The 14,243-nt window shown below is 45.3% G+C and overlaps 1 protein-coding gene across 2 annotated transcripts in view; it reads left to right on the forward strand.

The window, feature by feature from the left end:
• Positions 1-3,745: 3,745 nt before the first annotated feature.
• The window catches only part of LOC132912772 (sodium/calcium exchanger 3), a 129,417-nt gene continuing 118,919 nt past the window's right edge, over positions 3,746-14,243 (forward strand). Inside the window, exons 1-2 of one of the 2 annotated variants that reach the window (XM_060970490.1) lie at positions 3,746-6,037; positions 12,264-12,536. In XM_060970490.1, the coding sequence (XP_060826473.1) occupies positions 4,698-6,037; positions 12,264-12,536 (1,613 nt within the window). In that variant the 5' untranslated portion in view covers positions 3,746-4,697. The remainder of the gene's footprint in view (positions 6,038-12,263; positions 12,537-14,243) is intronic. The other variant, XR_009659269.1, reaches the window with a different exon arrangement.

The following is a 14,243-nucleotide window of genomic DNA, read 5'->3' on the forward strand; positions in this document are numbered from 1 at the left end:
ATCGACTTGTAAGGTTTCCCGATATCGTAGCATTTTCAAACGTTTCTTCGAATTGCAATGATACGTCTTTTTCGCAATTTTATCAAAAAAAAAAAAAAAAAGAAAAATGAAAACGTTAAAACAAAGTTCGATTGTAAGATTCAAACAGCGAACATGGCATGTTGCGTTGAAAGTTGAAGCTTGCGATTAAAAGGAAAAGGATAATTTCGAAGATGAACATTCTTTTACGCAGAGACCATATCGGAAACATAGTTTGCATTATATATCGCGCACATTTTCAATCATTTCATATAATTTTTTATTCTTACAAAAATCAAGAAATAGTAGATGTTAGGTATCATTCTGCACTTAATCAATATTGTTATGTATTATGTCTATTCTGTACTTCGTCCGTGTCTCTCTATTTACTCAATTGTTTATTAGTAATTGTTTATTCTGTTCTTGGTCAATGGATTAGTTTCGATCTTTTTCATCAGAAATTATCGATTCGGTGAAGACGCGTTGAACTGTTTTCGTTGCATCCTTCCAGATGGCGACGATAGTCACGGACTATCGTATAGTCACTGCAGTTACGTATAAAAAGACAGTACAACGCTAGAATACAAATCCTCGATTTACTCGTATGTTGTATGTTTCTGCTAGATTTCACGTAGATATTTCACATTGAAACGATCGAGCTACTTAACGAAAATTTGATCCTCAACCTGAAGTTCTTACGAGAACGAGCAAGGTCATCGGTAGCGTATGCAACGATCGCGATTAAAAATATCTGTGATAAGCTGCTATGACATCAACTTTGTGAGAATGATCCAGAGATTCTCTTTATCTTCTGAGAGGTATTTAAGCGACCGTCCTTGAGTTAGAGTAGCCTGTTACTCTTGGATTCGATCGAAGGATTCTTCTAACGAGCTTGTCATCAAATTCCTATCGAACTTTAAGATCGTTCGAGCGGTTCGTTTTGCTGAAATTGATCCTTTTTCAACCGATAACGATAACCGATAGGATGGTCTTGACGATGCTCGAGGATCTCGATCGGTGCAACAAGAGATTCGAGGACCTCGATCGGTGCAACAAGAGATTCGAGGACTTGTTCCACGAACGTACAACAACTTTGTTTAGTTTCATTCGGAAGGAAACGACTGCCAAGCGAATATTTCATCGCAAGTTACACGAAATTCCTGGACCAAATCACTCGATCTTGTATAACTTTTATTATCAAAGGTAGTTTTACTCTCGTCAAATTGCCAATGCAGCTTCGCCTTCGTTGTTCGTCTTTTCACAGACGCACAAAATATTCTCTCAAGGATATTTCTGTGTCCGGGCTTGTTCTATTAGCGTACACTGATTTTCTTTCGTCTTAATCCATTAAAGGCTAACATCGCGTTGACCCATCTTATTTGCAATTTTCTCGATCAGTTCGCGTTAACGAATTCTGTTTTCTTTATCTGCAGATATATGAAATTTGCTATCGTCGTAGAATCTCGTAAAGAGCTTTCTTTTTTTAATATATCCTTTGTAAATGTTTCGAATAATTTGGTACGATTAATTACATTTTTGAAAAATTGAATTTTATCGAACACGTGTCGATTTCGACACATTCACCGACGATCGCTGGAATCGACCACTGTTCTGCGTGTGTACGCGTCTTATTGACCGTGCGTGAGTAAATCTGTTGGGTGGTTTCTTCCGAGTCTTCTGGCCAACTCTCTGAGTAGCAGCTTGCAATTAATAGGTTTTAATAGATTTTCTATTCCGTATGAAGCATTGACATGGTTTCTAATTCGTTGGAAAATAAGAGCACAGATACTTCTTCTAACCACTGTGTACGATGTACTCGGTATCATCATCGTGATAATGAAATATCAAAATGTTTCAAATATATAGAACAGGCAATATATATATGGAATTTATATAGTACATGGTAAATGTCCAAATATCCTCGTGAGCCAATGTATAACATTATGATAAATCATCGATCGCTCCTTAATGGGATAATAAAATCTTGGCAAACCGCGCTATTCTGAAATTCTGACGCCTCCACCTTCGTCTTGTGTAAATTACGAACGATCGTAAGAAGCGACGAAGAATGTTCCCCTCGTGGACGCAGCAAGATCTCAATTGTATCGATACAGGTTCATCGTTGTTCAGGGAAGCTCGAAGGGAGGAAAGAAGAAAGAATCGAGCGATATAAGCGTCTGTGATGTTTCGTCGCTGTATTTATCACGCGCTCCCCCTGCTCCACCCGTAGATCTTCAGCATCGTTGCCGAGTGCCTTTTATCAGTTGTAGCGAGATACATTAGGACGAGTGCGGAGCGTGTCGAGGTTTCACGAGCTAAAAGAAGGGCCAGCAAAAACGAAAGGAATGTTTTTCCACTTAAGAATCGTTCGTTCGATGGACCGTTAAAAGGAGGCGATTCTTTTTCCTCGTACATTGTCGAATGGCAAAGGAAAACGAAACGGGAAGCTGGACGAAGTTTGTCTTTAAAAACATCGCTGGATAGCTGCGAATTACCATCGACCACGAATGTCCAATCTAGAAGCGTGAAATCACATGAAACCACTGCTATCAAATATTTAGTCACCTGGTGCAATTCCGTCAAAAGATCGATATTCTTATGATACTTTGAAAGTTACAATAGAAAAATACTTTTCCACCGCTTCTTGTTACAACTGAAATCAAACGTTCTGCTAGACTTAAGAATATAAACCTGCAAAGATTCCATGCTGTATCGCTCGAAGATAAACAAACGAATGCGTAAACAGCTGCTGTCTGATAACAACGATCCTTCGGTCGCTGCAGTGCAGAGAGAGAAAAGCTGTGCTTACGGAACTCGGATGATCTCGTCGAGGAAACCTTGACACTGGCTCGTCTATCTCATCTATAGGCGTCCGTAGGTATTGGAATCTCTAGATCCGCGTTCCTTACCGCTACGAGGGTCACGTAAGATCGAGCGGACAAGCGGAATTCGATTCATCGATCGGTTTCGAAGAACGATGTTGTGAGAGATCAATGGATCACGGGCGGGAGAAACTATCTGGAAAGCATCGTCTTTTGGCTTTTCTTTTACCTCGCGGATTTTAGGTTGCAAAGCGCAACGCGGGCTATTCAAACGAACGACAAAGGAGCTGCCGATGATAAAGCCGCGTGTTTGATTCAGCCGCTGTTTCGCTTCGGACTCGAGGAGCAACGAGGGTGGAAAATACGAGATGAGAGGAAAGAGAAAGACAAAGGAAGAAAGAGATTGGTATCGCGTGGAAGAAGGAAGTGTTACGCGACGCAAGAGCGCGTTCCATCCAGTTAGATCTGGCCTAGGTTGACCAAGCCACCTAGAGAAGCGAGATGTCGGGGTGGGAGGCGTCCCTACTGATCAGGGGTGTCAGTTGGGGTGGAGGAAGAGGGTGGTCGAATAGGTGGAAACGCATGCGCTCCCTTTAGCCGGTATGCTGGCAGGGATGCTACGCCACGAGCGAGACGGAGAAGCGTCTGCGACAAGGAGAACGACTGCCAGTGACGGAGAAAGACAGCTACAGAGCGTGTGCGAGGGAAAGAGATATCGCGAATGGGGAAAGAAGAGAAGGAAAAAGAGGAAAGACAAGGATCTAAAAAGTAAAAGGGAGTTCGCGATCGTGGAAGCGCGACGCGAGACCGATAAAGATAAGCGGAGTGCGTCGTGTTTGCGTTGAAGAAAGAAAAATCGAATGAAAGGGATGAAAAAAGAGAGAAAGAGAGAGAGAGAGAGAGGGAAAGAGGGCTAGAGTGACACGCAGCGATGGCTAGAACAGGAGGGAGGAAGCGAGGTCCGCCACGTCTAGGCAGCTCGAGAGACTCTACTCCCACCCAGCTCTCCTCTTCCTTGCTCGCTTTCTCTCTCTCCTCTTTCAGTGTTCGTTCGAACACGGCCCGGTACGGTTCTGTCGCCCCGTGCTCGAAGGATCCTCTTCGTGATGGGAGCTCGCTGCCGCGGTGGTATCGGCAGGTTCCCTCGGTAGCCGATTCTCCGACCCACCGATGTCGCACGGCTCGTCAGGGTGACACGCGCGGTTCCTAGACAGGTAGTTCTCGTTTGCGGTCGGATAATCGGCACGTATACGCGCGTACACTCACACACGCTGTATACACACACACACAACACATACACACATGTACATGTACATACATACACGGAAAATCGGAAGATAAACGTCCGTGGTTTCTGTCACGGGGAACGTGGTTCGAGAGGAGTAAGAAACACGAAAACGGAGAAAGAGGGTGAAGTGCGTGTGGAGGAGAGTGCGAGATCCAAAGAGGGAGGTACCTAAGTGCACGCAAAGGCGGAAAGAGAGCCGCGAACAAGAGAACCTCCGAAAATATCGTTTCGATGGGGAAACGGTGGTGAGAACTCCGCTAGGGAGAAGACGCGGGTTTGCACGAGTGTCGACAGTTGGCTTCCACTCGAAATCGCAAGGATAGACAGAGAGGCTATTCACCGTTATCATACGCCACGAGGGCGATCGGTTCGCTCTACGATCGGAATCAAAGTCGTTTGTCATTGTCGACAGTTGTTGACCCTCTGGGAGCGAAGCTCGAGACAGCTCTAGCCGTTTGTGTCACGGCGGTCAGAGGTCGGCGATTCGATCTTGAATCAAATCGGGGTTGGTCGAGGCGTTTCCGTCGTACGGGAGAGAAGGAAAGGCATAAGAGAAAGTCGGAAGAAAGATGTCGGGAAATTATTCGGTCCGGTGCGAGCCCGGTCTAGTGGTGCCGTTATGGGGACCACTGGAGAACCTCTATCTCTCCGAAGTGATCTTCCGCGGATTTGTCTACTTTCTTCTGCTGTTGTACCTGTTCATCGGCGTGTCGATAATCAGCGATCGTTTCATGGCGGCGATCGAGGTGATCACATCGAAGGAGAAGGAACTGGTGGTTCGCCGCCAGGGTAAGGAGCCGCAGATCGTGGTGGTGCGGGTGTGGAACGAGACCGTGGCGAATTTGACGTTGATGGCGCTGGGTAGCAGCGCGCCGGAGATCCTCTTGTCGATCATCGAGATCTGGGCGAAAAACTTCCAGGCTGGAGAATTAGGACCAGGCACGATCGTCGGCTCGGCTGCCTACAATCTCTTCGTCATTATCTCGCTGTGCGTGTTCGTGATACCAAACGGCGAGACCAGGAAGATCAAGCACCTGAGAGTGTTCTTCGTGACCGCCACGTGGAGCATCTTCGCTTACGTTTGGCTGTACGTGATCCTGGCGGTTTCCAGCCCTGGCGTGCTCGAGGTTTGGGAAGGTATCCTCACCTTTTCATTCTTCCCAGCCACGGTTCTCACGGCCTACGTGGCCGATCGACGTCTGCTCATCTACAAGTATCTACACAAAGGCTACCGGATGAACAAGAGAGGAGTGATCGTGCAGGCCGAGGCCGGTGATTCGGACGGTGGGGTGGAGCTCGAGATTAAACCTCAGCAGGACAACTTCCACAACATGACGGACGCCGACACGCCCGAAGCAAAGGAGTTCGAGCAGACAAGAAGGGATTACATCAACACTCTGAGAGAACTAAGAAGGAAACATCCCACTTTGCCGCTGGAACAACTGGAAGTGATGGCTCACGAAGAGGTGCTGGGAAAGGGACCGAAGAGCAGAGCGTTCTACAGGGTACAGGCGACCAGGAAGATGGTTGGCGCAGGAAATCTGAGCAAGAAGATCAGCGAAAGGGCGCAGAGCGACCTGAGCGAGGTCAAGGCCGAACTGCAAAGGCAAGAGGCGGAGAGCATCGACATCGAGAACGTGAACGCCATGAGAATCTTCTTCGAACCTGGCCACTACACCGTGATGGAAAACGTCGGTACCTTCGAGGTGGGAGTGACCAGAGTCGGCGGTGACCTAACCAAACCGTGCACCGTCGATTACTGCACCGAAGATGGCTCGGCCGAGGCAGGTTCCGATTACATCAGCGCCAAGGGCACTCTGACCTTCGATCCGGGCGAGACCAGGAAGACCATCAAGCTCTCCGTCATCGACGACGAGCTGTTCGAAGAGGACGAGCATTTCTACATCAGGTACAGCTGTCTTCTTCTTTTTTCCCGCCCATTTCATCACTCGAACACTATATTCACCGAGACCATTGTTTCGACGAGTGTACGCGAACCGCCACTCGCTTTAACGTCACTCCGTTTTTGTTTTTGTTGAAATCTAGCAAGAATTTTCTTCGTTCATACTTCGACCAGAACTTTGCGATTCCAGGCATCTGTTTGGCAAATGCTAACATCGCCTTGGTAATAACGGGCGAAGTTTCGCCAACTTAGCAGACACGGGCCTTTACTCGCCTCCGCGGACGTTCTCGACGATAAGGCAATGTAAACTGTCAGAAATTTTAACGAGTTTAGATATCCTATCGATCCTTGCTCCGATGAATATTCTTCTAAAAATACACAACTTTCTCTTCGGGTCGTTTCTTCGTTGTTCACCGCTGCGAATCTTCAACGACTATCGCGGGTAAAAGTTTTTCCCACGAGTCTTCTTTAAATTACAAGATTAATAACAAGCGGAGTTAAAAAATACAGACGATAATATTCGAAGGATATTCGCAGGTGCTGAAGTTTCACCTATGAAAGATTCCACAGCCTGTGATACTTATTCAGTAGATAAGATCGAAACAAACACGGCATCAAGTAGCAACCGCGACGATGCAGTTTCGTGTTCGCGGTACCGGAGAATTTCATCTGTCTCGTCCGCGATTCGCGGAACAACGCGAGAGGAAAAGCGAGGGGGACAACTTCCATCCCGGAAATGTCGGTCGAACGAGCGGCAAAGATATTCAGAGGAGAAGATCAAGGACGTAGAGATGGGACTGCGGAACTACACGTACCTCTAGTTTTATTGCCACGGTCAATGACGACGCGGAAACTCGAACGAGTGTCCCTGTGGCGCACGCTAGCTGTCTATTAAACCTAGAGACGAATCAGTGACTCGAAATCGCATTAAGCTTTCGAGAGATAATCGGTCGGATGAAAGGTGGCAGGACGGCAAGTCGTTGGTGTGCGAAAGGTTTGCGACCGATTGACCAACCACGTGTCCGTCCTCTCGGATCCGCTTGAACTTGCACAGCATTACAACTGTAGTGAGATATAGGACATGACGTGGGAAATCATGAACGGTGATTCGCAGAATCACGATCACGGTCGTAATCTAACTTCGGTCACGACGCGGTCACCGTGTGATTCTTTCAGTTTGAGTGAATTGGCTGACTGTGTCTGATCGTTGGCTGATCGTAATTCTTTATTTTTTTGCTATAGAATAATTCGACAAGGTTCGCGTAAAGGTATCTCCATATAAATTTATTTTATTCGATAACGAAACTAGAAAATAATTCAATTTTCTTCTCTTTATGTTCGTCATCATAACGATATCAGTCCCTCAAAGAGTAAGATATATTTCCCTTCGATTTCAAAATCCTAGTATTCGTTTGATACGGTTAATATAAAATGTAAAGAACGCCTATGGCCTCTGTCAATTAGAGGCGATCGCGAGAAATCATGGATCGCTGTAGAAAGTATAATCGTGATTGGGAACAAACGTGATCGAATTACTCGTGATTCATAAGTAGCAGTTTACGTCATCTCTATTAAAGTAGGATTATTCGTGTCATCTACAGCGGTTCACAAAAGTATTTGAGCACTTGCAGGAAATTCTTACGAACACGTCCTGTGCGTTGTATGAAATATTTTGAAATTTCGAGAGCACTTCGATGAAACACCTAATGTCATATTGGTTAAATTTGAAACGAATTTGAACATGTATATGAAAGCTACGGAATGATATTTGTTGGAAGTTGCAAAACTTTATGATTTCCTACGAATTAGATCTGTTCTCCCATAGACAAACTCCCATAAGATCCGCAGTTTACTTATCACGTTTGTCCGTATTAATCCGTTGACTATCACGTGAATTTTATTTACCTCGCTAGATGGAGATATACTAAACCATAATGTTTAATTTTTGCAAAATAATATAGCGTACTTTATGCGACAATGTCGTCAATCCAAGTGATCCGCATCGTTGAGAATTATTTACTCGATGAAATGAATTTCATTATTTTAATCGTAACAAAAGATTTAGTAGCATCGATCAATCATCGTGGCGATTAACGCGTTAACGTCAAAAAGTAAAACACGAAGGAAATTTCAAGGGTAGGAATGATAGTCGATTAGGGCGGGGCAAGGACGAACGCAATGTCGCAAGGTGAAACTTTTGGTTGGTCGACCAACGTACAACGATGAATTGCCTGCAACCGCTGAATGTGCTGATCCGGGAAGCGGAGAAACGAGGAATCAAAGGAACAATGGGACAGCGCGTTTTTGTCAAACATGTCGGACCTTGAAAAATCGTTCAGCTACGCGACGTGGAAAAACGAACGAGAGAAATATTACAAAATGTTTCATTGTTTCCGTGAAATGTATACATCGAACTCTGGAAAACGTTTTCCTTTTTCGCCGCTGTTACACCGTGATGAAACTGGGCCGAGGTCGAGGTACAATATCCAGACAGGATGGAGATAAATAAAGGAACTTGGATGTACATTGTTGCAAGGATCATCAGGGAGTAACGAGCGACGAGATTGCTCAGTTGTTCCTTTTGTTTCCATGACTCGGGGATTAGAGGATTAGAGCGATTTCCTCCTTTCCACACGACGATCTAGACAAAAGTCTTAGAGAATTCGTTTGGTTTTTATACGACGACGTTGTGACGAAGGCCACGTGAATCGATCGCAGACAGGATCAAGTTCCAGACACGTACGATTCTAACTCGTTGCTCTTTTATTTATGAATGCGGACATATCGAATTTTATCGAGTAAGGTGTCACGACAATTTGACAAACTTATCTACGCCAACGTCCAGGCTGGACATCGTTCTTTCCGCGCGTTTGCGAAGAAAACATGCTGACTTTCTGTTTGGACGCGAGTCAACTTGAGATTATTAAAGCTTTCCCATATACACTGTGTCTATTACGTTAGACGCTGCGTCTCTTGCCAATTGTTCGACTGTTCGAACGATCATAAGGAAAAATTACAACACGTTTCTAAACATTCGATTGTGACTGTTCCACGAGAAGATGTAGTCGACGAAACTCAATCAGCGTTCGCGGAAGAGCAACCAGGACACCCCATTTGTCCCGTGAAAAACAGGAAGCGGATTCGATACCAGACGTACACTCGAGGGCGTCTGTCGGTCGACGATCTAGTCGCGATAGCGAATTGATAATCGCCGGCAGCGCATCTTTCAATTAACTTCGGTCCGGATGGCGCGCGCTATTACATTACCGCTTAAATTCCGTGCACAAAGGGACCGGTTGTCTGCTCGCGGTTTCATCGACGCCAACACCGACGCCAACGCACGTCCGTACGTCAATTAGCGTCGATTCGTCGATTAATCGTCGCGACGAACAACCTTTGACAGATCATAAATGAACGCGCACGAGAGTTCTCGAGGTCGGCTGCTATTTTGGAGAACTCGTGCGACGTGAACGCCGTCGACGAAAAAATTCCATTTACTCTCGGGGGTCGCGGTCGCTCGCAGAATCTTCGAGTTCGTTACGAGGCACTCGTGTTCTTCTCGCGAATACTCGGCTTTTTATCCAACGAAGAGACGAGAACCACGCGAAAATGGCAACTGGAATACGGCAGCGATGCTCCGCAGTACTCGGCACAAGTACCAGCTAGTTGGATTAAGAGCGACAAAAATGTCTCTCTTTCGAAACTACCTCCATCGCACAGTCTTAAAAGTAGGACGCACGAATTCTTGGAATTTTGTCGATTAGTCGTGCAATAGTTACGAGTCCAACATCTAGCGGAAACCACGATGTTCTAGATTCGAATGACCGTGTAGGTGTCTACGATGACGCGTACTAACAGCAGGTTACTTTATGAGCGAAAAGAAATATTTAAAAATAAAATAGGTAAAAGTGAAGAAAACCTATGTTGTCTAAAAATATGGTTGACCAGGTTTGTAGAAGCCAAAGATATAGCTATCAAGACACGATATCGTCAGGTTTTTAATATTTTTTAATGTTACGAAGGATATTTCTACAATTACGAAATGGCAAATACAATTACAGAGAGATACGTGTTTAGCCTGAAAATCAAATAGAAGAGAAATTTTGGGAATTAAAAAATTGCATTTATAACAAAACTGCGTATGACAGAAAATGTACAACGTAACTCATCGTTCATCAATGTAAAACGTAAAATGTAAGTTCTACAATTTTTATTTGATGATCATGTTGGTAGCAACGTCCTGATTAAAACTCATGAGTGCGCTCGTTGCATGGTGGATCGCTCGAACGTCCCGCTCCAACGTTCTCATGCAGTCGAGACTCGTTCTATCTTCGATAGTCAAACGCTTAGATGCTTTCTTCTCGTTCTTGCTCGTATTCCGAGGTAATCGCGTTCGAGATTGTCAACTGGATGGGAATTGTTTCCGGCTAAAGTACGCTTCGAAGATTCCGTCAATTCCGTCGACGCTCGCCTCGCGTTGAGAGTTGAGAAATGGAAGCGAAAGGATCTTTTCTAAATTTTCTAACCGGTCTTTGGAGAATCGCTTTAGCGGAATTGCTGGTAGGTCAGGCATTAGTTCGCGGAATTAGAATCGCTGCACTTCCGTTTATACAGCCTCATACAGTCTCTATCCTATAGTCTATAGTCTTTATCTATCCCTCTATAAGTTTCATAGCGAATAATAATCGTTTATGGCTCTAACGAACCTTAATAAGGTAGTCTGTAAGTGCCCCTGTACTTGCTTCACGGCAGTCCGGAATTCCGTCACAGTTTAAGGAAAATATTTCTGGAATGGTTGCTCGAGACACTCGAACCATCCCTCGTTTTGTATTTCACGTTCTTAGAAGGCTTTTAGAACTTCTTACTTCCGTCGTGCGCCAACGAAGTTCAACATCTACCGCGCGTTTAGCGTCGCTATCAAGGAAACCCGATAACATGGAGGGTCGAAATCGGCGTAGATCAGGCCAGCGCAAACGGGCACAAACACGACGATTTTCAAGGAATCCTGCGAGTCCTAACGATTTTCTTAACTTCGCGATAATCTCGGTCGATCTGGCGACACGCGCGAGCTTTCTCGCCGGAGAAACGCCGGTCACAGCGGGAAAATTTATTTTCTCGGCGTTCGTGTTGCCGTTGAACAAGATGGACAGGCCTCGATAACGAGCGAAACGTTGCACGGTGTTGCTTCTATTTCGCTGCGGCGATCGTTAGAACGAAGGCTCTGATCGGGGACAGAGAGAAAGAGAGAGAGAAAGAGAGAGTAATTACGGACAGAGAATTTCGAGTCTATGGCGAATTCATACGTTCAGATACCAGTTCAGGACTAGTTCTCGATTACATGTTCATGCCACAGGCCACGGGGAAAGGAGGGGAAACGAGGCTGCACGAGCGCTAGAATTCCTCCCCTGTTGCCGATGAAGCGAAGAAACGCGGTACATTAAGCTCCAGCGGAACTCGTGCAGCCGGGTTCCAAGTTATTTCGAGTCTCGCTTATCTGACCGACTCCATCCGAAGTTTGCTCTCGGAAGAAAAGCAATTAGCTTAGATGGGCCGGTTTGATCGGCGGAAATGTTCCATTGCGAGCTGTGTTACGACGCGATGCATCGCGATGACGAATGTCTATGGCGGAACAATCGGTCCGAAACAGTTCTGAAACCCAGTCCGGCGTTCAATGATTTAGTAAATACGATAGGAATATTTTACCACGCTATTATCGCGTACCATCTATAACTATTTGGACACTTGGTGCAATTTGATCACGAATTTCACGTTTTCATCGCATTTTCAAAGTTACGATGGAAGAACGTGTTTATTCCTCGGTCCAGTAAGTGGGATCAAATATTCTGTTAAAATTAACATCGCTATAATTGCACATTCCTTTCTAGAATCTCGAGAAACTTTACACGAACACGGCTATTGTAGAAACAAAAACCTCATCCTTTCAACATTCCAACATCGGACGGATTTAACGTGGCTTAACTTTGCAAGACTAACTATCATGCACTTTCAACCTATCTTTTATCCATGTTGCTATCAATTCCTATTAATCGTTGGTTTCACTCATTTGATCTTCATACCGAAAGATCAAAGGGCAAGGTTAGATGCGTTTCATTTCAAGTATACGTTAGTATCCGTGGAAATTAGTCGAGATACACACGGACGTGGAAACTTCGAACGTCTCCAGATTCCTCACAATACTAAGACGCTAACAACGACGGCGATGATGTTACAGATTGAGCAACGCGTCGCAGCCTGCCATGCTGGTGTCACCTAGCTTGGCGACCGTGATGATCCTCGACGACGATCACAGCGGCGTGTTCGGCTTCCCCGAAAGAGACATCGAGCTGGTGGAAAGCGTTGGACAGTTTTCTTTGCGAGTGGTGAGATACAGCGGTGCCAGGGGACGTGTGACCATCCCCTATCGCACCATCGAAGGAACGGCCAAGCCTACCAAGCAATACATGCACACGGAGGGCTCGCTCACCTTCGAGGACAATCAGACCGAGTAAGTGTTGCACATAAGCGTCTCCATAAAATTTCAAGGTTTATGATCGCGCCAGTAGTTAAATAGCAACAACAGTTTGCCTCAGGTTGATTAGTTAACCTATATTTCGATTAAATGATTAGATTACAAGAGCTAGGACCGTATGTAACTGAATTCGGAGAAGTTGGTTGAAACGCGATGCAAACGACTGGCGAGCTAACTCTACCGCATCCTTCGAGTCGGTTTTGCAATCGTATTCTTTCATCGTTAATAGTCGAGTTTATTAGCCACGAGTTCATTAGCGAGGAAAGTACGAGAGAATTTCTGTTGGCTGTGCGAAATTTATTGTTTACATCGTACGTTTGGCATCTTTTTGGGAACGTAGAGCGGAGAAATTAGAGCGCGCCTGTGACGTAAAAAATTCCAGAGTCACAGCTGTATTTATAGATAATTGATCAAGTAAGATAGAGCTGAAACTCGAAGCATGTAGCACGCGCCTAACTGGGGGATAGGACGTGGCTGAAAGTTAGGGGTGGATTTCGAACGCAACGAAATCCATGGACGCGAGGCAGATTTATCGACGACCTTAATTGGTTTCTCACTGAGTAGCTCCGTAAAGAGCTTTGCATTAGGTAATTCGCTGGGGGCGATCGCCAATCATCAGTTATCAAGCCGCGTTTTTATTCACCGAATGGCGTTTCGAAGCGACGAGGCGCGGGGATCGACAGGGAAGCGTGGAAATTTATTCTTGACCTTAATCGAATTTTCAACGGTCACCGTCCAACATCGTGCATTTCACTGCACAGTGGCTCTCTGATCGTATTGAATATCTGATCGAGGCACCCTTGTAATTACGCGATTCTTTACGACCAGCCGTCTAAAAATCGGAGGACCTGATGCTTATCTGTTACGAGTAGTGCTTATTATTGCCACGTAGGCAATAAGACGGCGTACAAGATGTCGAGGTTCGACGTGGCATGAGCGAATCGTTTGTCCTTTCGTAACATGTCACGACACGAGCTCTTAACGACCCAGGGGCCACGCTCAGGGAACGATATTGCGATATTAAAGATACAAGAGGGGTCATCTAGCGATGTAGCCAAGACATAAAGCACCGTACACAGCGGTGTTAGAAAAATTCATCCGTTTTACAGTTGTCAAGCGTCGTATACCTTTCAAAGAGACAGCAAGGGAAAGTTGCAAGTTGACGTCTCACTCGCGGAACAAATGTCATGGGTTACGTATTTTCGTGCGTCCGAAAAGGGAAACTTTAGTTTCGCGCAGATTTTATTACGACGTTAAATCATTTTGATAATACGAATAATACATTACACACGGTAGAACGATACTAATATGTGTGTGTTTTTGCTCGTATCGTTTCTTCGATAGCGTTACTTTTTCACCTGACTGTGAAGTAACTGTGAAGGAAAGAAAGTCACAATTGGCGTTCCAAAGAGGATCGATGATCGGAAGCTACAGCGAGTTGGTACAATCGAGAAACGTCATCGAAGAACGCTGGCTCGAACATTATGCATCCTGTTGTGGGCTGCGATTAATGGAATTTAAAGCTGGTTGACTGGCTCGATCGAATAAATTAAATGGTAGCTGCTCGATGGGTTGAGGTAAACGCGGGGCAACGATGCATAATTCGAAGGAGCGGCTGTTTCGTCGCGTGTAAATCAACGATCAGTCGTTATCGTATCTGGTTCGACGATTATCAATCGTCCA

Source organism: Bombus pascuorum, chromosome 12, assembly GCF_905332965.1.
Source record: "Bombus pascuorum chromosome 12, iyBomPasc1.1, whole genome shotgun sequence".
In the NCBI taxonomy this organism is placed as follows: Eukaryota; Metazoa; Arthropoda; class Insecta; order Hymenoptera; family Apidae; genus Bombus; species Bombus pascuorum.